This window comes from Aphelocoma coerulescens, chromosome 4, assembly GCF_041296385.1.
Source record: "Aphelocoma coerulescens isolate FSJ_1873_10779 chromosome 4, UR_Acoe_1.0, whole genome shotgun sequence".
Taxonomy (NCBI): Eukaryota; Metazoa; Chordata; class Aves; order Passeriformes; family Corvidae; genus Aphelocoma; species Aphelocoma coerulescens.
In genome coordinates, this window is record NC_091017.1 from 21448024 (window position 1) to 21475230 (window position 27207).

The 27207-nt window shown below is 42.5% G+C and overlaps 1 protein-coding gene across 6 annotated transcripts in view; it reads right to left on the bottom strand.

The window, feature by feature from the left end:
- FAM13A (family with sequence similarity 13 member A) overlaps positions 1-27207 on the bottom strand; it is a 123131-nt gene that overhangs the window by 17452 nt on the left and 78472 nt on the right. For 5 of the 6 annotated variants that reach the window (XM_069013035.1, XM_069013034.1, XM_069013036.1 and 2 more), the window contains 8 exons: positions 22706-22750; positions 20967-21146; positions 17939-18125; positions 15004-15080; positions 14237-14279; positions 9075-9225; positions 1191-1404; positions 679-817 (listed from right to left, as the gene is read on the bottom strand). In XM_069013035.1, coding sequence (XP_068869136.1) covers positions 679-817; positions 1191-1404; positions 9075-9225; positions 14237-14279; positions 15004-15080; positions 17939-18125; positions 20967-21146; positions 22706-22750 — 1036 coding nt within the window. The remainder of the gene's footprint in view (positions 1-678; positions 818-1190; positions 1405-9074; positions 9226-14236; positions 14280-15003; positions 15081-17938; positions 18126-20966; positions 21147-22705; positions 22751-27207) is intronic. The other variant, XM_069013037.1, reaches the window with a different exon arrangement.

Below are 27207 nucleotides of genomic sequence, written 5' to 3' on the forward strand. Positions count from 1 at the left end.
TAACCCAAATGCAGGCTAAGGCAAGCTCTGGGCATTTCTTTCAGCCTCTTCTATCGCAGGCAAGACCTTTACAGTACAATGCTTTGCCATTTAGATAGCCAAAGATGCACATATGCAAAGCTTTATAGCTCCTTACAAAGCTTTCTGTGCATCATAAGGGCATGTCAGGAACAATTAAGAGTTCAGTACACTGCTGCTGCTCAGCAGCACTTTACTGTGGTTCCTTGCTCAGGAATGAATGGCAGCTGCTCTCTCCCCTCTGCAGTGCACAGGTGTCCTGGGATTACCATCATGCAAATGAGATGAGCAACTGTGCTTCCCATATGCTGAACTTACATAAACAAACAGAAATTTAACACAGCTATTCCTTCACACTGTCTTAAGCAGTGGTCGAAATCCTACGAGTTCATTAGCCTCCCTCTCTTGAGCTGCATGGATAGTGCATAATGCCTGGAAAGGTCATTTGCTTGGTGTGGATACACACTTTTGGGAGAGGGCAGCAGCTTTTTTGTTCCTTTTTTTTTCCCCTTTCCTCCTTATAAAAGCTTTCAAGCCCTCTGTATGTTTGGCATATTTCCCTGGTGTCCTTCTGTATGCTTGACCCACTTCCCTGGTGTCCCTTCCCTTTGCTGCTAATACATACATCTCCACACAAATGCTTAAATCCTGGAGACTCACTCTGTATTTCCTCTCCTCTTCAAATTTGTCCTCAAATCTCCTGATCTTTTTCTTCAGCCCCTGAATCCTCCGGGTGAGTTGCGCAGGGGTAAGGTCCTCTCTGTCATCTTCATAAGATCCTAAAGATGAACTCCGTCTCCTACGAAGAGCAGAGATTGCAGGAAGAGCTTATCCAAACAGCCACAGTACATCTTGATGTAGAGAGGGACACTTCAACTTTGTGTAAATAAAGGCAAAGCCCACAAAAGTGAGAATGCTATGTTGCTACTGTGCAGTGACAGAGAGCAAAAGATGCTCTAACAGCCTCTTTCAGCAACAGCAAGTCCCTAGATATCAATGCACAAACCCAGAAATTATTAGCTACAAAGAACTTCTATAAAAATATCAGTTTCCTGTGAAGAGGGACAGAAACCCAATGCAGCACAGCTGATCCAAAGAGATGCTGCCTGATGCAACTGTGCAAACCCTTTGCAGCTGGATGTGAAAGTCAGCACTGGCAAGTCACAACCCACCTCATGAAGGAATGAGAATTGGGAGGAGAAGGAGGCACTTCTGTGTCATCCAGGTACTGCTGGCTCTGCCCATAGGCATAGAAGCGAGGGGACAGCATTGGATCGCTGTCCTCATCCAGAAGCTGGCGAATCAAGCGCCCGGCCTGCGGGGAAAGGCGAGCCTCATCTGAGTCTAAGCTGTCTCGCTGCCATGAGGAGAGAGCAGGGATGGGCTCTGGGAACAGTAAGACAAAGGCTGGTTTTATCGGGTTTGTTTTACACACAAGACAGACTCCAGGTAACTTTCTAATGAACCTTGACCCGCTCGTCCCGGACCGAGACTCTGGTCACCAGGCATTCTCTGGTCACTACTCATATCTGCCCTGTGAGCAAAGCATTACAAAGCCTGCCCACAACAGGTAACCTACACAAATATAACTCATCTCTTAGGTGCAACAGAAAACTGCCCAAAAGCTGGCCAGGAACTACCATGGACTGACACCAAATGAGGCAATCACCAGCCAGCACCATTGAGGAAAAGGTTATGCTGGACAGAGAGTATTACTGCACATGGTGTATAGAGTAGGCAATCGGATTCCAGAAGGAATTTTTTTCAGTTTCAGGATGTACAAGTGCTGTAACTGAATTAATGGTTCTCCTGTAGGCCCCAGCACTCCAATGCAACCCTGTCACCTGCTACTGGAAATTCAAAGCCTAGGAGTAAGCGTAGGTTCTTCTAACCTGCAAGCAAAAGGTGCCTCACATTACCACCTGTTCCACAGTGTGCTTAGCCCACATATTAACAATTACAGTAATATGATCTGAGTTTCTCCTTTTCCCTTTCTCATACAATCCCGCTGCTTACAGCATGGTAGAGAAGTGAGGAAATCTTCAGCCCCCTGGACAACCTAACCAGCTAAAAGTAAAAGCAATGTTATACAAGGAGGTGGTGGAGTGGGAGAGAAAGGGAAACCCAATTTAGCATTGCTGATTAGCATAAAAGAGCCCACAGAAAGCAACTGCCTCAATCTTGTGATCACTCCCTCCAGATGCCATAAGGAGTCCAACATTTTGTGTTCAGATAGTTTACTAAGCTGATTTGCATGCTCCTACTTAAACTGTCTAATCCTGTGGTGCTAAGAGCCAGGCTTTGAACTTAGAAATCTAACAAACAGTTTTAGAGTCAAGTAACAAAACAAAAACCTTACAGAAAGCTCCCAGACCAGTCGCAGAGCTACGGACTAATTGTTTCCTGTGCCTAGTGTGTCTGGTCTTCATTCACAAAGAGAAGGGGCTTTCGAAGTTACCAGTTTATGAATAAAAAGCAGTGTTTCCTTTTGCTAAACAAGGTTAACATTTTCACAGCTCAGAGTGGATTGCATGAGGATTCCCCTGCAGAACCTCTGTGCTGTTTAACATTCCCCCTCTGTACAATTCGAGCAGTGCAAGATCATTGCCAATGCAGCAGGGATAGGCTCAGTGCTGTTTTGCCTGTACACATCTTCAAAAGATGCTCCCTTCCTTGTCCCTTCTTCCTTAGCACATGGATACAAATGGCATGCCTCTGCACAGAGGCTGGTGCTGTATGCACACTGATGTGCTACCCTGAATGGGATGACAGGAGGTTTTTGCACAAGCCTTTTGCATAACTGCCCCTCAAAGGTGTTGTGGTAAGAGAAGCACAAACAAACCTGGCTCACAGAGGCTACTTCCATGGGGTGTGCAAGTCCCAAAAGTGTATGTAGGCTGTTTTGCCATGTTTTGGAAAGCTTATGCAGCTTGTACTTCCTGCAGTAAATTTCTGAAAAAAGAGGTTTTCTAAGCTCTGTTCAACCATGGCAGTTTCTAATACCTGAAATATTTTGCATCCATTTCCCTCTCATGATTTTAGGAAGGGTCTCACAAGATCTTTTGTAGCAAAATAAAGGGCAATACAAAAGGGAAAAAAAAAAAATATTTGATTGGCAGGAATGAGAGTTAAACGATACACGAAATTCTTCTAGACATCTCTCACTTCTAATTGAATACCTCTCAGCTTCCAACAGAATTTCCTCTTGGAAATTGTTAAATAACACCTCCATGGGATTTACATAGATGGAATAAACTTAGAAAAAAATCAGGCATATTTAGCAGTAACTAAATTAAGCTTCTACCACACCAGCTAACAAAGCCATTATTAATCATGCATGATGCATGTGACTTTGTCCAAGGTGGATTTAAAACCAGATAGCACGCGACATTCAGGGAATTGCAATGGCTCAAAGAGTCTCTGATCAAACCCCAAAAGACAGCAAAGTACTTTATGTAACCTAATTGAGACTGAGGTATGTCTACTTTCTATTTTGTTGACTTTAAAATACTCCCCCAAAACAGAAACTCCCATTTCAAAGGAGAAAGTGTTACAAAGGAGAGGGGAAAAAAAAGTCCTAAAAGGAAAATCAAATTTTAGACTTGATGGAAGAAATGGCTGCTACAGAAAATCAGCTTTCTTTAACCCTTGCTCCTGGAAGTCCTGTCTCTATGGGTAATTTTGTTTCCCTTGCTGACCATACACATTTAGAAGGCAAAACCTCATCTAGACACAAAATGGCTAGACCCTTGAGACCAACACAGCACTTCATCAAGGAACATATTTAGATATGTACAATTATGGATTTTATCTACATCAGATCATTAAGTGGACCAGAGCTGCAGTCCAACTGGTGGCCAGGTGCCAGGCACTTCAGTTGGAAGCACTGGAATTGCTGGATCACACAAATGCACAGGAACCTGCTGGTAATCTGCTGCTTTTTCTGACAGTGCACAATCAATTAATTCATCTTTAACAGGATGCACAATATCTTTTGTTATTCATCTACCCAAGATAGCTATCAAAGCACTGAGCTTTTTCTGAATACTGCTGAACTCCTGGACTGAATGGTTCAGTTTTGAAGTATCTGCTATGAAGTCCAGTTTTAAAGCATCCACCATAATGATTGATGTTGTCACCCTTTCCCCCTTCTCCTAACTGAAGAATAAAATCTCAGTAAAGAATGTAAACATTTCACCTTTTCTTTGCCATTCACTTGACAGAGCAGTTACACGTACTCCTCTTCTGTCCTGAACAGATCTCCCCTGCTCAGGGAAAACTCTCTGTTTCCTACTCATCTCCACATTTTTCCCATGTATTTCCTTCCCCCATTTTCCAGAATGACAACTTTTAATTAAAAAAAAAAAGGGGGGGGGGGGGGGGGAGGGGGGGGGGGGGGGGTGGTGTGTGTGGAATGTTTACCCACCATGGCAGTACCAGCGCAGAGAAAGGGTGAAAGAATTTTTAATGTCTTGGTCAGACTCTCTAGGCATTTCTCTCAGGTATGCTGTCTCTAAGCCGGTGCAGAAGCAGTGAACTGTGTGCTGGTATTGAGCCTGCAGCCCTTCAGAAGGGCTGTGCTCCCTCTCAAAATCCCACAACCAGCTCATCTTTCAGCAAAGCTGTCAGCCATCTGCCAAGCGTGGCTCTGCAGAGCTCCGCAGGCACACGGAGCATCGCCTGTGGCAATACAGCCTCTCTGCCAACCTGCTGCAGGGAGGGCTCGAGATTTTAATAAACCTGAACCATTAAGTGCTTCACACAAGAAGAAAGATGTATTGTATCAAACTGGTGTATTATTGGTGAGCTCCAAGCCATCTCACTGACAAAACCTGACTTCTTTTTATCACTACACTGTTTATTTGCCAGGGTTACTGGGGGCTGGAGGGCCAACAGAGTGGTGTCTACACACAAATACCACTTGAGGTGCAGCCAGCAAAACGCCACAGGCATCTCCTGTTTCCCTGTCTGCAGCCACACAGCTCATACATGCTGCTAACACTGCTTTTACACACACCCATCTGTCAAAAAATCGAGGCCAAATCTTAGCTACTGTAAATTGAAGTAGGTCCAGAGGGATTAAAAAGTCTAAACTCATTACAACACCTGAGGTGCTAGTATCAAATGCCACTTGAAAGACTCCAGAAAGACCTCTCATAATGGAATGAATAAAGCAATTTAAAACCTCATCCAAAGCATTCACTAGCTCAGTAACAACCTATTTTCTTTGTCATATAAATAACTTTATGAAAATATCCTTGTTTGAATACATTAGGAGGCATTCTTCCTACACAGATCAAAAGAATAGCCCAAATACAGTGCCACCACGCCTTTTCACTTAGATGACACATCTCTCAGCTAGCAAACTTTGTATTTTGTTTATAGCATGTCATAACAACAAAAATATAATTTTAATATTTTGATGCTATTCAGTAAACAATGCAATTTTTTTCCTATACTTAGTAATAAAAATAGAATGCGCTTCATCACCTTTTGATTTCTTAGGCTTAAGAGTGTTACACACAAATACACTGATCAATCTAAGTCCACAGTGTTGAAAAAAAGAAAACTAAATTCAGCTTCCCTTCTGCTATACTATATGGATTTTTCTGCATTACTTTGGGTTTTTTCCCATGGGAAGTATCATTTAAGTCAGTGTCAAAATCTTTTGTAGATCAGCTTCACCCTCAGGGTCTCAAGTGCTTGAACTGAAATTGTATTTTTAACTTCTGCTTTTGTTTTTTTTAAGCTTGAAGAAAAATGCCTGCTGATTGTTTCGTAAGTGCTTATTACTGCAAACTCTGCTTGAAATCTCAGCTACAGAACTTTTTTAAAGTGTCAGTAATCGGGTGACATCAGCAGCAATCACACATCATATTGATTTACTGAACTGCCTGCTCAGCCCAATCTGCTGACAGGGCCAGCCGCTGCTATGGAGAGCAACATACTTCCAGATTTGCCTTGAGGACAGGATAGCAAGTTCTGGGCTTGAATTAGAAACATTTGGTGAGAAATCTGCACAACAGTGCTGGACTGTGACAGAACACTCTGTTCTCCTCAGTCACTGCACCCGATTCAAATGTAATCCACAACAATTAGAAACCTTAGCTGTGGAAGCAGCTCTGAACAGCCTGCTCCCAAAGCCATCTCAGCTGGCACTCGCTGACCAGCTGAGCAGGCAAACCCAGCAGTCAGACGTGACATCCCACATGGACAGCTCAGTCCACACCCAGTGCGATAATAAGACTCCCTGATTCACACCTGCCAAATGCACGCCAGGAAAATACTCCTGGACCATGGGAAATGCACCGAGGCAAGGAGTTCAGCACTTGAATTTTGCTGGGGCACTGCTCACGCCCTGAGTACTGCGTCAGCAGCCTGATGATTCCTACACACGCCTCTATACTTAGCAGGTGAGGGGGATGCAGAGGGCGGGCACATGGCAAAGTGTGAGGCTATGTATTGCAGGGAGCAGGGAGAAAATGCCTCTGTCCTCTCTGTGCACAGCTTCAGGTAAAGGGAACACAGCCTGAAGAAGTACAGCAAACCTCTCCTCTTGTGTACAGATTTGACTATGAGGTGAATACGATGGGAAAAAAAAATCTGATAGAAATTACTGCTAGTGAAACATAAAAGGCATAGGGCCCTGCAAGCGTACCTGGCAGCAATTATCTAAATTCTGTGTCCCTGAACGAGGGTTTTTAAGGCAGCTCTGCTCTTTAAACAATAGAGAGCCTGCCTGAGTGACAAATAAAAGCTAGTCAATGGACAAGGTTGTCTTGTGTAATTTTGCGCCCATTGTTCAAGGCTCTTTCCTAACATTTGACTGGAGGCAGTGACAGCTACACCTCAAGGCAAGCCCTCAACCTGTAATTGTTCTCACTCATCACTTGTGAAAGTCCCAGCAGCTGCCCTGGTCACTAGAGGCTCTGTATTTCCTGCAGTATGATACAGAGGACCTTGACCCCAAACATCAGCTCAACTATGTCCTGAAAGAGTGGGTAATTTCCCAAGAGATGGACTCACCAAATTTGCAAGAGCAAAGCAATAAACACCTCAGTCTAGGGCATTTGAAGGCACAGCCCTTTCTCCTTTTCGCTAGGGATGCAACCAGAGCTGTGGCATGGATCCTGCAGAGATGTGTGAAGGTTTGAGTGACTCAGGTTGGCTGGCAGAGAAAGGGAGGATGTCCTGGTTGCTAGAGGAGGTGTGGATGGATGGCACAACCCTGCCCTGCAGAGCCAGTCTCAACAACAGACCCTGCTGTTAGCTACAAAAGCAGCGTGAGAGTGGATGTTAAGATATTCCTCTTCCTGGCTGCTGCAAGCTTGATTCTACATCCACAGCTAGGAAAGACTCAGTCTCTCCTTGCTGAGACACAGAAGGCACCATTTTGCTGCTGTTCACCCACACCAACAAAATGGTGATTCTGGAAAGCACGCATTTCAGAAGATGATGTCTCTCTCACCCCAGACAGCTGATTCTTTTGCAACTGCCCACCTCCTCCTCCTGTGAAATACACGTGAACAGAAGGGAGGAAGGAGGAATCAGAGAGAAGCACAGTCACATGTGCGCATAATCCTGTCTCATATTTGCAGGGCAAGAAAACTAGAATCCAAACCTAAGAGCATGCCTACTAAGAGGGAGTTGTACCGAAGAAGCAACTTATTTCATACAATGGGAAAGCCTCTGGCAGACAGAAAGGAGCTGTGTTCTCCCCTTCATATGACTCCTATTAGTAATGCAGGAAGGAAAAAAAAGGAGTCATTATTTCCAAAGGTTCACAGGAGGGCTGAAGCCACACATCACCTCTGAGAACATAGACATGCTCACCCTAGCTTGAGAGCCTGCAGGGCTCTGCTAATTGGCACCTCAGCAAACATCCAGCAGCCAGGGCCGCCTGGGAGCCCTTCTGTGGCACTTTGATCAGCCGTGCTGCATGTGTGGAGATTCCACCCAGGGAATCCCCACCTAGCAAGCAAATGGAAAAATTCCCTCCTGTGCATGGTGACTGCTTGCATGGCTGAATCAAAGGCAGCCACGGCTGCGGGTTTTCTTTACTCACGCCTGAAGTGTCATAACTACTCCCCTCCTAGAGGGAAAGGCAAAACACTGGATCATGTACGCCGTGGAGGCAGGAGCAGAGAACTTCCCTTCTCAGTGTTCCTCAGAAATGGTTATTTTAGAGCAGTGATTAGTTGCACATTTTCCCTCTCTTGTTTCATTAAAACACCACACTTGTGTTTTCCTGCTTCTTCCCTGTCAAAACCCATCTTTCACTCCTAATGCATAAACTAACAGAATTCTGGCTTGTACACAGACACATACTCTGTAACTAGAAAAGGGTTTGATCCCAAAACTGCCAGACACCTTCATCTCATCTCAATTTCAAATGAAATTAAGGCTCATGGCACACACCAAGTTTGCCCAGATTCCCACTCTTACATGAGTAAGTACAAATAGCCAACCAAGCATGCATTCTGGAGAGGAGAGCTAAGAAATACTATTAAAGCAATTTAAATGACATACAGTCAATTTAACATTGCCATTTGAGCTGGTGATGAGAATTCCTTCACAGCATACACGAAAAGAAAAGTTGTTTGTAAGATGAAGTAACAGATAGACAGCATTTTTTACCAGCTGTGCTTTTCGGGTCTGAATCATTATTTCCAAATAGTGATTAAAGAAGAAAAGTTATTTTTTAGACTGTGAAATACTCAGTTGCTTTGAAGTGTAGGGCAGTCTAGCTTAATTACTCAATGACCTGCCGCTAAGAAATAAGGTATCTTGAAACATTTAGGGACTTTACAGCACTAAACAGAACATGAAATAACTTCAAGAATAAAACATTTAATTTTCCCCCTCTAAGTGACAATAAGAGCTAGTACCATTCAGTATTTGCTTCCAGTTTCTCCAAACTTCCAGTTCTGTATTCAGGACAAAGTTGCTTTTCTATTGTTTTTAGCAAGAGAACATGTTCACATAAAGATACACCCAGCCCACTCAGGTTTCCCTCTCTCATTTCACTCACACAACCAGCCATCACACAATCCTACCTTCCCAGTTGTTGTCATCACACAGTGATGTTAAATCCAGCCGAGGCACTTCAGATACAAAGCTGTTTTCCTGATCATCAGCATCTTGATTTCTTTGCAACTTGTTTTCAGGCATGCTTGGATGTTCTTGAATCTTCATACTTGAAGTCAGCTATGTTCCCATACACCCAAAGAAATGAGAAAGGAAAAAAAAAAAAACGTTTCAGGATGCAGAGGGGGGAAAAAAACCCCCTGCAGTCACAGCAGCAGTAAGCTCATGCCTTTAGCTAAAAAGATCCAGACAGACCCTGGTGTTTCCAGCTCCAAATCCAAACCCCTTGCTTGGTGACCCCTATGTACTAATTGCTCACTCACACCAGTAAAAACATCCGTCCATCTGCCTTCCTTGAATTTTTCCTTCTTTAGAAAGCTACCGCAAGTTCCTGAGACTGCCTGCCCTGACAACTGCATGCAGCTGAGAAAGCCTCCAGTAGTGGATTTGGATGAAATGGGAGGGAGGGAAGCAGGGAGGCAGAGAGAAAGGGAGAGGGAGGGGGTGGCTGCGTACACTTCCTACAGGAGCGCAACTCCTTCGAGCAACAACAAAAATGCTGCTGCTGCTGTGAGGCTGTAGCAATATGGTGCCTTCTAAAAAGCAGGCACCAGAGCTCCCGAGGCAGCAGCAGCAGCCAGCCAGCAGTGCAGGCTACATACATGAATGCTCTCATGCAGGCTGTGCTGGCTCAGGTCAATTAGTGCCAGCTAAGCTGTGCTGGCTGCACATTCCCCGATTTCCTGTGGTTGTTTTCTAGCTGGGCGTGGGGAGAGCAGAACTATTTATGGAGGAGCTCTGGGTATTAAAGCGGTGTTGCGCAAATCCAAACGGCAGTAGGGTTTGGCATCTCAGCTGGAAGCAGTGTGGACTCTGGGAAAACGCCAAAAAATTCACACAAGCATCCAGTGACTCCAGAATAAAAAAAAACAAAAAAAAGCAGAATTCTGTCAAGTAAATGATTCATCAACTAGTACTACCTAGAAGCAAGTGCTGTTTGCCTCAGCACTGTTCCCCCCTGCACATACCACACGTCGTGTGCGTTTACACAGAAATGCCTGCCATTCCCACAATCCAGAGACACAGTGCGCGTGTCTGCCACAGCGCCTGACGAGACGAGCGCTTCTGTCACTCCAAAATAAATTAGCTGTAATGCCTCACAGAGGGCAGCAGGGAAAAGGAAGTGTAATGCATGTACATAAACATGCAGAGTGATATGTATAAACCCACCAACAAACACAGAGCTAGCTGAATAGAAAGGATTACGTTACTACATAAACTATTTGGATTTGTTAAGAACAGCTTAGGCATAATTCTGTCAGATATAGTCTAGTGGGCAGTCAGCATGCAGGTTTTCCCTCTGCAGATATTTTGAAAAATCTAGTAAACAGTCTGCATATCCTGATACATGAAGAAAACGGGCTAAAAGAAAATAAGCAGTATTTCTGGACCTATTTTCTTCGTGAATCCAGAAGCACGGCCCAACGCTTCAGTATCCTTAGCACACGTCACTAAGGCACATTTATTTTTTTTCATCTGCAGAAAGCTAATGATGTGTTTGGTGCATTTTTCCCTTTTGAGCAGAGAAAAACAAGTAACTTTCATTAAGAGGGGAAAAAAGTTGCCCAGTAGACATATGAATAAATGTTTTTATCTGGATTCAATTCCATCAATCCCTGCAATTGAACAGGATGCTAAATAATCTCATCTAGGCTTCCTTTCCCACAAAAGGTTGGATCAGGTGATCCTCTGGAGGTCCCTTTCAACCTGGGCTGTTCTACAGTTCTAAAAATCTGGGTGATGAATACACTGGTATTTGTAAAGAGTGTTCTGCATTGTATTTGTGTAAGGTGTGTATTTCCTGTTCATTTCAATAAATGGCCTTTTTGAAACATTATAACAAAATGAAACACTAGGTGACAGCTTGCCAAGCACTAATAACTCTGCAGCTTGACGCTAAATCTGATTACAAATGTGTTTATTGTGAGAGGTGTACATGGAAAAATGCTAATTCACCGTTCAATATCTTTTAAGCTGCTTCCAAGTTTGGAGGACTTAAATATTTCTCCATGGTCCATTGACGGATTTCCTGCCAGGATCTAAATAGTCTGCACCTCACAAAGACTGATCAGTGGCCAACTGTACCAGTTGATAAAACTGCTTGTAAATTGCCAACATAGTATTTAAAGGTGATATTTTAAGGCAAGGAAAGAAATAAAGCACTGAGTTTCAAAATAGGTGCTATTTTTAATAACAAAGTGTGAAGAGAGGAACATACCTAGATTTTAATAATTTCAAAGGGAGCAACCTGAGAATACCATCTCATGACCACTACTGATACTAATTAGAGATAAATGTCTTTCTATGAAGAGTGTACAGTCTCCTGACTTACTAAGGCTCTTAAAAGATATCTGTAGCAGATATAAGAGCACTTCCCAGACAGGTGAACATTTCCATTACACATATGTTAGAAAGATTGTATCTATGTCTTCTTCCTCCTAAAGTCATTTCAGTTGCTGGAAATATTTAAAAGCTGTTTAAAAACAGGCCTGGGCTCTGCCTGCAGCCAGTTACTCTCCTTTCCTTACTCACTGATGTAGGCTCTAATACAATGAATAAATCATTAGGTGTTCTGAAGAACAACAGTGGTACAAACCCAGGAGACTCAAGAAAGCAGATGTTTAACTTCCTTTGCATTAATACTCCAAACCCATAGGGGTAGATAATTCAGTATTCCCATCACTTATTTTCCTTTTTGATTTCCTGATGCCACCAGCTGCCGTCCTCTAGGAAAAGAATCAGGTAAGGGAGAAACATTTTGCTTTAGATATGGATGCGCCACAATTTCTTACAAACCAAAGGGGCAACATGTTGATGATGCTGGTAACAGCTGGCAGTCATAGTTCACTGCAGATATTACATAAATGACCACAAAAAAAGATCTTCAAAGCAGCTGCTTGAATCCTGCTTTTTAGAAGCTGCTTCTGCAGCTATGCTGTGCAGGAACCAGTAACTACAGATCTAAGTAGCCTGGGGATAAGTCAGCTGCATTCATTCTCCCTGCTCCAATGGAGATTCAGGATAAAGAGCAGCTCAAACAGCAAGAAATAAATGGCAACAGAAAGACTTTTAAGTTCTGATCAGGAAGTTGTATTCTATTCAATTACCTGTGGATTCCAATCATCTCTATATTAAAGGCTTGCTTCCCCTACATCTGATCTTCCATTACAGCCACAAGCAGGAAGCATCCTTAAGCACATTTAAGGAATACAACCTAATGCAAGAGCACAGCCATTCTGCTGCCTTCCTCCTACCTGAGCCATGCCAACACCCCTCTACACTTGCTGCCATGTTGGTATGAATCTTAAATACTTCTCTTATCAAAACCAGGGTACTAGAAACCTTTGGTTTTCACCCTGGAGCTTAGCTACTTCCAAGGGCTGATTATGAAGGTTACAAAACCACTGAAAATTTATTTGGGGCTTGTGTTTCAAGGTATTTTTACAGCCTCATGAAGACCCAAGTCAGCACAACTGGTAGCTATGGCAAATTGTGAATACTTTTCCTAATATCTTCAGACTGGAGATAGGGTTAGAAAGAGAAAAGAATAAGAAAATCCCTTCCTCAACCTGAATGAGTTGTTTGTTATGAAACATATGTCTTTAAGCTGCCCTAAGCAAAATGCAAGGAATAAGGGGCAAGGAATGTAAAACAACTCTGCAGGAATTTAACATTTTCTTGACCTTGTAATTCCTATATAATACAATCTCTGTGTTAAGATCCTCTCCTGCAGCTAAAATTTTACACTTTAAAACTTTTCCTAAAGCAAAGTTTATTTTAAAATTATGATTTCATATTCAAATGTATCTCCATCAGGCTAATTTGAAAGCTTAATAGGAGTATTGTGTGGCATGGCAGCAACAGCAGCTTTTCCACGTGCAAGTGGGTATGTGAGGAACAAGGCGTTGCAAAATCTAGACTCCGGAAAATACAACAGCTCACGAGCAAGTGCAAGGGATTACTGACCCTCTGGGAGCAAAGCAGGAGATCTGTGTAAGCCCAGTCAGAGCAGTGATCAAAGGCAGCCCTCAACACCCTTCGCAGGGGCCACATATGTCAGGGTCCCACAAACTTCGCCAGCTACCACGCAGCTGGTCAGAGCTCAGTTGCTAGCAACCTTTTACCTTTCCTGCTAGGTGGAAATAATTCCTACCAGAAGTGCAGTCTTTCAAAGGCAATAAATGTATAGTGGCTTTTGTTTTTAAAAGAAACACAAGAAGAATCTAATTTAAAAATACTACCAGCCTTCAGTCAACTCCAAACAGCCAGAGAAAGCAGACAGTGTCTACAGCTGCTTTACTGCACGCATTTAAAATGGATGCACAATGAGGGAGAGGTACCTCACATAATCCTCCCCCAGTATTTTAAATGCTTGGCTGTCTAGAGGTGTTTTAAGCAAACCCAAATGAGCCAGTGACTGCAATGGCTTCAACCTAACCCAACCCCAATCTTTGATTTGTTTAGCAGTCAGATGAAAAAACACCATAAAGCCAGGGCAGGAAGTTTGTGTGTGTGTGTAAGAGAAACAGAAAGCTGGGGGAAAAATTGTTGCCATCAATGTCACATCTCCCTGCCCCCGACAGCCACCCCAGCCATCGACTCTTAGAAAGAAGCAGGAGGTGATCCTGAAATGGATTACAGACACCTATGTTCAAAAGCAACAGGCTGCATTAGGAAATGATAAATAAAAGACCAAATGATTTTAGAGAAATCAAGAGAGACAAGCTAATCTCACCACCCTGGCAGATAAGCAGTCAGATGCCCTGTCTGCCATTATTAATAAGGGAACTTCACATCACTTAAACCACAGCGCTGACTTCAGCGATCCTTCCCTTTTTGGCAAGGAGGGATCAAAGGGACTGAAGCAGACACTGTAAGACTCCCCAATGGCTGAGAGGCTCCCTCAACTATGTAAATAAAAAGCAGAGTTGAGGGACAGGAAAATGTACATGCTAACTCCATTTCTCTTGTGAAAACAGAACTATATGCATAACTACTTGTCTCTACCTAATAAAATGCTTTTAGAGACCACAAAACCGAAACACAAAAAAACAACAAAAAAAATACCAACCTGAGAATGCCTGAAAAAAACCTCATCGTTTTCACTTTCTTTGCTATAAAGAAAAACCAAAAACAAACCAACGTATTACAAACACAAAACCAGACTTGTCTTGTAACAAAAACAAGCAGGACTTCTGCACACAAAGGTTTTTACATTCTTGCACACTCAGTAATTCACACAGTAAATGAAGGGACACTGGGCTGCAGCACTTCAAGCTGCTAAACTATGCATTTTTTTGCTTCCTCTCAGGAGCTATTTGAGAACAATAATGTCATTTAATTCCAGTGCCCTTAATTCAAACCAATACAACTCTCCCAATATAACTGTTGAGAGAAATTGTCATTTCAGGTGAGCAGAGTGAGGCTGTACAGCTCTTACAGAAGAGTGAAGCACAAGGGAAAGGGCTGGATTCCCAATCCAGAGGCCAGGTAAGACAGGCCCTGCAGTCCTGTGTGGAGCATGCTGGTTCAGGTGCTCCACAGCTGATTTCAAGTCTGCACCATCAGCACCTTCAGTGACATTCCTGTCAGTCTGGGAAGACAGCCTTGGTGGCATGTGCTGCAGGGCAAAGCCCACACAACACACACAGGGCCGCCATGAAACTCTGCTTGGAAGTTAACGTGGTGGGCAATCTGTTCTGTGGCATAACTGTCACCCCCACAGCCTGTGGTGGAAGATCTCTCAGGCTGTACTACAACCACAGAGAAAGGAAAACATATATATATATATATATATATATATATATATATATATAAATAAAATAAAATTAAAATTACCTTTCTTCAGATAAAATTTCCATGTCATCAGGTCCTGTTCTGTCTATAGGCTTGGATGAGCTAAAGCTTTCCATACTCTGCAATACAGTAAATATTAAAGCAGTAAGATATATATATGAGAAACAGATTCAAGCTGCAGGCCATTAAACAGATCAAATACAGAAATATCCAACAGGACTTCTACGAAAAAGATAACACACACACTACTGCCCACTGCACAAAACAAACCCCACACTTTATTGCCCATAAACTGCAAGAAAACCCAACTGCTCACTGCTTTGTCTCTCATCAGACAACCTCAAAATGTCAAAACAGAATAATGCTGCACGGTATCCCGCCAGCTCCCATTTCACAGACTGACAGACAGCCTAAGCTTGGGAGTAATTCTTTGGTCTATGCAACTCCTGTAAGAGCAGGTAGCAAAATCCACATCAACCTCTCAGCAGAACTCCTTTTGTTCATGTTAGAGAACACTTCTCAGACAAACCCTTCCTTAGTTTCTTCTTAAAGAGGCATAAGAATGCAAAGAGACTGCAAAGATGTAATACTGGGCCAATATGAATGCAGGGCAAGAAATCTAACTGGTTATGACCACTTCTGATATTTGTCTTGGCTACCATTAAGAACATTAACACTGTTGAGTACTGTGAGGACAAGCCATGTATCCACTTCAAGCACATGCCCAGGAGGCTTTCAACTCTGGGTTTTGGGCAAGTCTGTCTTCAAGCCTGTCTTAAATAGGAGGAAGAGTGGTTCCTGCCCTGGAAACTATGTGCACAGACTTCTTGGGGCAGTCACAGCCCTCTCTCACCTGCTCCACCTCCAGCCCCATAAGGTGACACAGGTCAGGCATTCCAGCCTTGCCTAATTTGATTCTTCAAGTCCTATTGGTACCTGGCTACCATGCCCCTGAAATGCAGTTACAAGCTTTTAATGCTTTGTGGTTGGTTTGCCCGGGAGTCTAAGTCGAACTGACAGTTTTTCCACTGCTGACTTGTGCTTTTGAGCCAGATGCAATCAGACAGCTAAGAGGAAAGCTTCTACACACTCTCCTACATACTCTCTCAGGCTTTGAAAAAAAAGGAATGCTCAGAAAAGGGTGTTTAAGGAGAGACAACATTACAAACTTGTTTACATGACAAAGACCTATTAGTAAATGCTATGGTGCATGTTGCAATATACTCCAAGTAGGTAGTCTAATTGGGTTTATTATTTGATGTGTAAAGGTGTAGCCAAAAGAAAGCTAAACCACCACACATCCTTCTGGCAATCTCTGAAATGCAAGTATGTAATAAACATACTCATTACAACTTAAAAGCAGCTTCTGCTCTTCCAAAACAATAGCACCATGCTCTCTGCAAGACATTTCATAATTGTACTTGCAGTTGATCATTCCACTGTGACATTCGCTATAGCAGAGCAAGCAAGAAGCACACTGATGGTCATCTTGGTCAAAATGCTTTTAAGATTAGCTCATTTTATATTTGTTTCAGCCTTTGCTCTTCAAGAGATCCAAAAATGAGGGGCAGGGTGAAGTCCAGTGGACACAGCTAAGTTTGAGGACATTTCTTCTGGGCATGTTTGAAGACTTCATGAATGTTTTTCAGGTCCACAGCCAAAGTGGACACTTCCGTCATTAATTCCTTTCCTAAATGCCGAGAAAAATTTTCATTTACATTGAAACTGCTTTACACTCCACAGGCACAAAGAAAAGGTACTGAAAAGATCATAAGCACTAGACCTTTGCTTATCTTAAAGTGCAAGCAAAGACAGAAGTGTGAATGTGTCAATCTCACTCTGCTTTCATGAAGTATCACATGAGAAGATCATGGATACTGAGCACTAAATTTAAGTTAATAAATTGAGCACAGAATACAATTTTTGGCATCTTGCCTTCTTTTTATCATAAAGAGAAGCAAATCCACCTCTCTAGAATCTCTGCACAGGGTAAGAACATCAGATTGTTGCAATTTTGTGATCTAAACAAAATGAGTCCAAACACAATGTCACATTGAGAACTTGCTTTCAGCAGGCTCTAAAACTTAATCAAGCACAAGGAAATGCCCTATAGCTCAGGACTGTTGTTTTCACACAGCTCTCGCTGTTCCTGTTAACCATGCAATGCACGGTTGGGGCAGGCACAGCACTCCTGCCACTGCATGCAGATCTTGCACTGAAGCAAAGTGTGGTTTCTCAGCTGCTGACACTCCAATCAGTGTTTGCTGTGGCTGAGAGGGAAGGAGGGTGCACCAGTTTTATTCTACAGCTTGTAGAACTCGACAAACTGTCTTCTACTGTGAAGGTCACACAAGAATATGCTGGGAAAGTTCTACAGTATTCCAGATTTTTACAACGTTACAACAAAGTCATTCATCTCTTCAGTAAAAGGTGGATAGAGGGATCACCTTTTGGACCAACACACTTCAAAGTGCTTTCCTAATTGCAAACACCACAATAAAACACAAGCTTTAGGGCAAAGACATAAAACACCTTTGCCACCTCATTGTCAAGTAGACACTTGAAATCTAGTTTCAGAACTTAGCAGGAATATAAAAATAAACTTGACCTGAACATGAGAACCTACATCTAAGTTCCAAACTCCTCGCAAGGCTTTTGAAAGACTGGGAAAAAGACATATTTCCTTTTATGCTTTCCAAAATGCTTCACTGAACTCAAAAGAAAAAGCAAAAGGTTGTAGAAACAGAAAATGACTATACATGGACTAAGAGGATTGTAGCAGAAATATGACTTCTCAGTTGCCTCATCACAAGGGTTACAAGCGTGGGATCCAGTGTTTCCCATGGTCCAAAATAGGCACTTAAGCCTGTACTGCAGGCAAAAATCTACCTAAAGGAACCAGGTGTGCACTGAAATAAAAAAAAGAGTTTTTACCATCCTAGTAACAGGCATCAAATAGTACAGCATACTGGCTTACCACAGGATTGTCCTGGTTGTCATTAAGCTCTGAAAGTTTAGTGCTGGATTTCTGCCGTTTTGATTTATTCCTTTCACTAAGGTATCCAGAGCTGGTGTCTTGTAATTTTTCTACATCTTGAGCAGCTAGAATACAATCTTCAAGACTGCTGAATCCAGAGGGAATGTTTTCTTTGTTGACAACTTCCCTAAAAAGAAAAGGGACATTACAACAAGAGGTTGTTTAAAACATTCTCTTGCTACATTTATGGTAGCAATAGAGAACTACATCATGCTGACTGGGGCAGTTCCAGCAACAGCATCTATTCCCTATGAAACCAGTATCTCTGGTCCTTCCCAATGCAGCCAAAAATACACACTGTGTAATGCTAAATCCCACTGAGGAGCAAAAACCAAGTGTATACACCTCAGGTGAGAAAGTTGTGAGGATCAGTGTTCGGGATTTGATTCACTTCCCACTAAACCCAACACACAGAAGCCTTCACATGGAAGCTGGACTAGCCCCTGGCTGCCTGTGGCATTTTTACAGAGAGTATGAAGCATATTTTCCTTTGAGACACGTGCTTTTAATTTAGAAAAGTGATTCACAGCTGCGGTCCGAGGATCTCCTTTGGTGCATGACACCGCATAATTGGCCCTCTTACTCACAACTCTCAAATGCAAGAGCAGGACTGTGGTGCTTTAGCCAAATGCTTGATTTCCATTTGGGAATTACACTAAACATAAAAGGGAATGTATCTCTGCAATGGCAACATGACTGCCAGGACAGAGGACTGTTTTGCTATGTTGGGAAGCGAATGGGACAGCCAGCCCTAAGTCACCACGTGATGCACTCACTGGGACTCTCTGGGCTTGCAGGGTTTGTGCATGTTTACCAAAAGCTTGGCATACGGCTTATCTTGCCCTGTTGGATCCTTCAGCAGATAGCTTTTCATATACCACTTGTTCAGTAGCCTTCCCTTTACTTTGTCCAACAGTGAAGATGCACATACACATCACAACACTATGGGAACAGGAGAAACACAAGGCACCTCATTTAGCCAGAGGCTAAAGGCAGCTTGCTTACACTTGACACTGAAACTGGAACATTTGCTAACTCTGTGTGGCTGTCTTACACAGTGCTGTGAAACTCCAAAGCCTGCTTTCATGAAGAGCAGGAAAATTCATCTAGACTTGACTGGTGTGATAAGAAACCAGTTACTCTGCAATATCTGGACAGTGTCAGCATGGCAAGTATTCAGAACAAAAACAAAACTAGAAGGTTCCAGTGACTTTCTAGATCACAGATCTCTTTTGTTGGTGGAAAAGAGATATAAAGAGGTATGATAAATCTCTAACTAAATTTCTAAGATTTGCCTTAGTGGAAGTTTTTACAAACCCCTCAGCAGACCAATTACACATACAGAGCCTGTAGAGCATGTAATCTTCAAAGCCTGGGAGTTCACCTATGTGATAAACACTCTTCCTGCCTGTAGTCCCATTTTGTGACATTACAAATCCTCTTGTGATCCATCACAAGGCAAGGAGATGAAGTCACTGACAACCAAAAAAATAACAGAAAGACATTTTGAAAGGAATCCTCAATTTCAATAATTTACCCAGAGAAATCCCAGCAATCTGACCTAAGGGAACCAGGGAAAACAATTTGGACCATAGCCAGCATTCAAAACTTTCAATGTGCTTTAAATCCTTGGCTCCAGCTTTCTGGACTGAGCCTGTACAACTGTGTCAATCATATCTAGAGGCCACTCTGTAACACAAGGTTGAAGAAAAGCCCCGCAGTACTATATGCTTCCAAACACGTACACTAGCCAGTCTCTGACCTACTTACCTGAGAAGCCTGTCAGCAGGGCTACTTAACAAGAAAAACTGCTTTAGAGCTGCTGCCAGATACTTTGGTGACTTGCAAGTACCCATTTCCCAGGCCACCTTTACAGTGTATTTTGATTCACTATGAAAATGGCACCTTTTTTTTTTTTTTTTTTTTTGTAACTATAGATTTTTTTGTACAACAGTAGCATTGACACGTTTTGGGAAATACCATGGATGCAATATTAACACGAGGTATCAATGGCTATGCACCTGTATTAAAGTAGCTTCATACAGGAAGGTACAGATCCAATAGAACTTGGGGAATTGAGCACCCAGGAACAACAACAACAACAGGAGACTAGATGTTTGTTTTGGAACCAGCTTCAAATCCTAGCAATCCAATACTACAGTGAGGCATACACATTCTTTACAAGAACTAGTGCTGTGTTACAGGTAGACAGATGGGTAAGCACTGATTAGAGCAAAGTCTGTAGTTAAAGTTTCTCAAATACAGCTATGCCTTGTGTAACAAGTTTGTTAAGGTTGTGGTGGTAACACAGTTGTACCACACAATATATGTCACAACTGAAGGAGTATGAATGGAAAAATAGGCATCTTTACTCTTTGACAGACATTTAATGAAACTCACCACTAAATCATGTTTAAATTTTGCATAATAGGGTGGATAAAAAAAAAATCTTAGATTCTGATTAATCAAAGGGAAGATTTTTCTAATTTCAGACAAACTCCCAAGTCTCTTCACTAAACCCAAACACAAGCTGTGCCTCCACACACAAAAAGAGGAACTTAATCTCATTTTTGAAGACATTCTGAATTCAGAAAAGCAGCTGAGCCCAATGTTTTTATCTAAAAAAAGTTACAGGCAGCGCAGCCAACTGCTTGGGAATTTCCACTAATGCAACAAATACGGTAAGTAACCAATTCCAAATACTGTAAATAAAAACTTGACTAGGGGGCATAATCCCCCTAGATTCTTATCATGCTTTGCCCCAGTCCATGATCTCTAGTAAACTCTGCATTTCCCAGCTCTAACTGATGCAATGGAGCTCTGCACAGGCACTGCAGTCTGCTCTGCACTTTCAACTCGAGGCAAAAGGTCAGTGCCTGCCATAAGAGAATGTGGCATTGCCTTGATAGAAGACATGACTGGGGTAGACTTAAATATACTTTCCAAAACAAAGAAATCAGGCTCATACATGTCTCTGTTTCTCCGGGCTTCCTCCTGCTCTTTGTGGTGTCGCCTCCTCTGCCTGGCAGACACATTAGAAGAGGCTGAAGATGTCCCCGATTCAGAGTCCTCTGAACTCTGGCCGCCTGAGCCATGAACATCAAAGAGATGCTGCTCCACGGCTGAGCGGATTGTCTTCTCTAAATACCTGTCAAGCCGAAAAATAAGGTCAATTGAGCTCAGACTTTGTGGAGCTCCCTCTCTGCAACAATAAATAAAACAAGGGTATCTGTGGGTTATATTTTCTTAGGATGGCAAAGCAGCACAAAATGTTCTAGCGCTGTGACACAGGCAAAGAGCAAAGCCAGAATCTTCAGATACCCTCTGGTTCAAATCCCTCAGAATAGCTAAGCCTTCCCAATTAATACTGCTCTTTTTATTTCTAGGGATGTCTGAAATTTCAGTAAACAGCTAATTTTACTTACTGCAGCTACAGACATTAGTGCCTAACTTTCATCCTCCACTTAGAAGTCCCTGCTCTGACAAAACTGCATTTGATACCCAGCCATGCTGACAGTGGTCAAGTCTGTTGTGCAACACAAGCTCAGTAAGGCAAGGGATCACCTGCAAGATGATTCACTGCTGTCTCACAGAGGGATGACAATATGCAAACAGTAGCTCACTACAAACTCCTAACATGCACTGCGACCAAGCATGGGTTTTGTTCGGAGTTCATGCTGTTTTCACACATTCTTGGGCCACATTCTTGTGTATCCACAGCCACCCCGATACTGCTGTGAGACCACCCTCACACCCACTGGCAGTGAGAGGGCTTCCACACAAGCCACCACAAGGGAGCCCCTGCAGTTGCATTGGTTAAAGATGTGCGGCCACTTGGACTTTCAACACAACCAAATCTTCATTTTGGTACTGCCATTCTCTTACAACATTCCCTTCCTTCCTTCATCAGAGGAAGCTTTTATGAAAAAACGAAATTTTTTTTTCCAGAGAGATTACATGGTAACACATTTTTGTATACACCCCCATCCTGTCTCTGTTTGCAATGCTTTAAGCAGACTGGTTTTTCAAACGTGCACGTCCAAAGTCCACATATAGCTTCTACTGTTTTTTCCATAATTGAAATGTTATTTCAGGATTTGCTGGTTAATTTTCAACTGAGTAGCTACAGTATGGGAACCTGTACTTGGGCTGGCTTCTCCTTTACAAAAGCTTTGCTAAGTTGCTATACTTGAAAGCCTGCTGAGACTGCAGTTCCTGGAAAAGTCAGAAGACCTGAGCAACTGCAAAACCCCAGATGGTTTAACTAGGTTTAAGTATGTCTGTATGTCATTATTGACAAAGATCAGTTCTGCAAACCCATCAGCCACTGGGAATTTCCAGCTCCAGCAAAGCCAACCTATTTTAGCTCTGCTCCTCCCAGTTACGGCAGTAAGGTCAAGTCACGTCCTCTGCTGGGATGAAACAGGGAGCAAACGAGCAAGAGGATGATGCAGTGCAAAGAGCTTCTCAAAATATGCAAATTCTGCCTAAGCAAAACATCACAGGCACAGAGAGCAAAGAACTAAGGGCCTGAGAAGTTTTCAGAAGGAAGTGATTTATTATCATTGCAGATGAATTGCTTTGGGAAACACTGCCTGCTTTTTGTTTATGTAAGAAAAACTCTTTAAAAGGAGAAACCAAAGAATAAACAGTAATACTTTAAAAAGCTCCAAGAAAGATAGCTGCAAAATTGTAAAAGACACTTACTCTCCTGTAGCAGGAACATTGCTACTGACTTGTGATACATGAGCACTGTATAAAAGAAAAAAGAGAAAAAAGTTAGATTTTATTATCAAAATAAGGTCTTAAAACCTCTTGCTCTTTGCTGTGCTGAGATTTAAAGGTCTGAGCTGTCTGAACAACAACTGTGTACACATGCCACAGGTTTCCTCCTTAAGGAATTTTCACTCCCACTGTGACGTGGCGCATTTTGACAAGTCAATATCCTCAACAATTAATTTCCCTGTCATTTTCATGCAATAGGCAAAAGTCTAACAGCAAGTATTTCAACCTCAACATGTTACAGATTTTTTGTTTTCTTCTGGGCTTTCTGCTGCTGATGTTTTAGCCTCAGCACAAAAGTCTTCGCCTTTTGAAGCTGACTACAAAATGTATACACTTAATATTTAACTGCTCTCTCTGTTTAACTATTCTCTCTTTGAATATGCTCAGAGAACATATTCACATTCTTTGCTTCACATTTAAAAAAAATAAAATCGATGCACTCTCCTCTCCCTTTAACCTCAGTCTGTTATCAGGCTCAGGAAGAGCTGACACAAATGTAGGTGTTATCACTTGCTGTTCAAAGCCCTTCTGAACAAGCTGACCTGGCACAGATGTCACTGCTTTCTTCCCTCTGCCAAGCTGAGTCCCATCCTGCCCCTTTTTCAGCTACTGACTCAGCTGACTCAGCCTTGCAGATAAGGTGACACTGCCTATTCATCCCTCCTGCAACCTGCCTTAAGTCAAATAAGCTACAGGCCTAGGGGTTTCCTTTCAAATTATCCCTGTATCAGCAGAGAACAACTGGCAGATAAATCCCAGTAAAATGTGGTCAGGGTACAGGCTGGATGCAAAATGTGCTTCCTGCCAAAACAGCCATTCATCGCTTTCAGTCTTTACCAGTTTATCTTAAATAGTTTCCTTGCAGAACCATCAACAGCTGACTTGCCTTCACTACCCAAAGGTTTCCTCTTTGCCTCCCTCGAATACTTTGCACTTCCACTGTATGGGGCTAGAGCTATCTAAGAAGCTGCAGCACTCTCAGATAACCACTCTGTGGCTTTACTGGGTTTGAGGGCAGAAGGCAGGCAACAGAGTATGAGAAAGGTAAATGAGGGGTCACTACAGCTAATTTAACAAAACCAACGAACCAGTGTGACTCCAGTGCAGTGAGTTACAAACCCCACAAACACCCAGCTGCAAATTATACTCGCAGTGTGCTTCAGGCTGAGCCAGTGTGCTCACCTAGGGTCTAACCACACATGCATCCTTGCCAGTACCAGCTTCACTCAGTGCTACTCTCCAGTCCCAGCATAGGCCACTGGAGGGGTGGCACACCAGGAAAGCAGTCACAGACTTGCCAGTATGTCCCACATTACCTGCACAGGACCTGAGCAGTTGTGTCATTCAGGTAATTTCATGAAGACATACAAACAACTATTACTGTACCTATTATTACAGATAAAGTATCTGCATACAGGAAACAACACTGGCAAGATCACTCTCTTCCCACATCTAACATCTTGACTATTAACTACAGGATGGCTTCGGAATTTGAAGTGCGCATTTCAAGCACTCTACTTGCTTTCCAGTTTGCTTACAGGAACTATGTGGCCTCTTCCCAGCCCAAAACTATTATTTAAGACCTGGTCTCCCATGGCAGACGTATTAGCAAGTAAGGTGCTAGTGTGGTAGGCTAACATACGTTATAAGATACAATTCATGTGCTTGCTACAGCTCCTACACCCATGGGAGTAGGTTAATACTGTATCACCTTTTTGTAATATTTACATGCACGCCAAACTGAGTGAGGTTGTCTTTCATATCACACTTCCCTGTTTTCATGCCAGTAAAGTGATAGTGGAGAGAAAGAAGGGATTGTTTGGATTTTAGCTTTTTAAAAACATCCCTAGGATGTAGCTTTATCTACCAATAAAAAATTTTTCTAACACCTCAGTACATTCTGTAGTTGTCTAATTCACAGTTAACTGTGCTTTACTAATAGCAATTCAGTTCTAAGTACATTAACCTGAGTAATTTGTAATGACAAGTAACAATCTACTGAATCTAGAAAGACCCTATTCAGACAATACAGATTCTGTAAGAAAGACAGTAACATGGTGATTTTCAAACTACTGACAACTAGCAAGGAAGTACATATACATTACATGCCAGCTGAGTGGATGACTACAAAATGAAGCTTTGACATTCTGATTTTACTGTACTGAATCCAAGTTTATCCTTAGCTCTGTGATAACTTAGTACTCTTTTATTAGCTCCCCTCTCAATAAGACAGATTTTAAATCAGAGTTTTTCTAGATACACTAACTTCCCTTTAATTCCACAGCTGGTAACTTTTCTGGCTATTTCATTTTGAAGCTTAATTTGAATGCATTGCTAAACTGCTTTACTTACTCTCCACCAACCTTTCTTATACCAAGGAAGTTCACATCCAAAACAAATGGTGGAGGGGAGATAGTTACACAGTGGTTTTAGGATTCGAGCCTGCTGTGGGACAGAACAGGAGGTGCACGAGCACATTGGCAAACCCAGGCAAAGACACCACCCTCTGAGGATTTCAGAGCCCACAAAAGCAACCAGGCAGGCAGGGTGGGGTTTTCCAAACTTCTTGGGTGGCAGAAGTTGCTCTGCTGTCGGATTTATGCAGAGCAGGCAGGGCAAACCATGCCTAGAAGAGCCCTCTTGGCATGCCCGCCTGTGCAGGCAGCTGCCTTGCTCAGTACATCATCCGGACAATGGGGACTCATATTCTGCTTCAGTTAATTATTTCCTCCTCACATCTGCTCCATTTCACTGATACGTACGGTCAATTATCTCCACAGCTAGATTATCTTTATTAGATTATGCAGCTGCTGTTGCAGAGCATGCTGAGAAATACTGACTTTTGATAGAAATTACAGGTTCTCCTTGGGTGACAGAAGGCAGCAGGACCGTTTCCCAGTGCTGGGGGACTTTTACTTTCAGAAAGCCAGCCAGAAAACCTGCATCAAGGCACACAACTGTTGTAAGTGCTATGAACTTTTGAACTTGTTTCTTATGACCCTCATGCTTTTCCTTTTGGGAAGTCTGACCTCTAGCACTTCCCAGTTTTGTCTAACTTGTTTACCCAAGTCTTTTGTTCACTTTCAGAGGTGCTCCATCAGCTCTGGATAATGCCTTACTTCACACATAAGGTAAACTCTTACTGCATGACCTCCTTTCTTCTGTTTCAGCCTCAAAGACGAGAAGGTGGCATTTTCCATCACCATTATATTTCACCTGCCCCCCTAACTAGTACTCTCTAAATTTAAAAGATGTGCACTAGAGTGAGAATTACCTCATGCAATGCCTGCACCTTGTTTGGTCTGCATTGGGCATCTTGTGAGAGCAGACAAATAACTGAGTTGATATCGAAGCCCCTCCTCCTAATTTCTTTCATTCAAGCCACTACTGAGCAAAATATCTTAGCATCCAGGTAAAAAGAGCAAAGAAAAAAACATGAGACAGAGTAAACTAGCAAACTGACATACTGTCACAGTATTTTCCCAGACTGGGTTTTCATTTATGAAGTAAATGAATTCCTGACAATACTTAATGGCCTAACTCATAAACTATCCTTGCAATCTGGTACTAAAGACACTTGTTGCTGAGATGTATTTACAGTCCATCTACTTTATTCAGGAAGCAAAGGTGGGTTTGGTTCCTGTTTTCAGGTTTTTAAAAGCCGAGCACAACAGCAAGAAAGCCTCAATAGATGCAAAAACTTTTCACCATCTCGCTATTCCAGCAAAGTTGAGAATGTTTAAATGGCTTTGACATAATGGATGAGAAACTCCTGAAGTTCTCCCGAATATATTACTTCAATCCATGACCTATGAAGTTCCTATTCATACGTATTTATATGGTCTAAATGCTATCCACTCTCCACACTGTGACATGCAATACTGCAAACTCATGTGGGAGCTATTTTAAGACAACTACTTTATTTGACACACTTTGACCAAAGAGAAGTTGTGATGGCATAGAAAATGTGAAAATAATGAGTTTAAAAATAAAAGGGGTGTGCTCTTACTTACTGGGATGTCCCATCACACAGAGGACACACTTTCATTATTTTCTCAGCACCTTCACACTTTCACAAGCCCAGATCAAATTATCCTCCCTTTAAACGTGGTAAACTATTTTTTACACTACCTTGTTACTACACAGAAAACTAACCCCACAAAAAGCAACTTTCTTCAGGATTCCTAATGTTTTTCACTTGCACATCCTTTATGATGGATACACACTGACACCTACTGCTTGGAGCAGAGACAACCCTGCAGGGGATTCATAGAGGCCACATGATTCAGCTTGGTGAATTTGCATGGCTGTGTCTGTGCAGGCTCCTCTGCAGAGGAGGGAAATAATCCTCAGGGAGCCTCAGACCTGCACAGCAGCCAGGCACCCAGAGCAGGGGCACCCAGTGGCCTGGTGTTTCCTTTCAG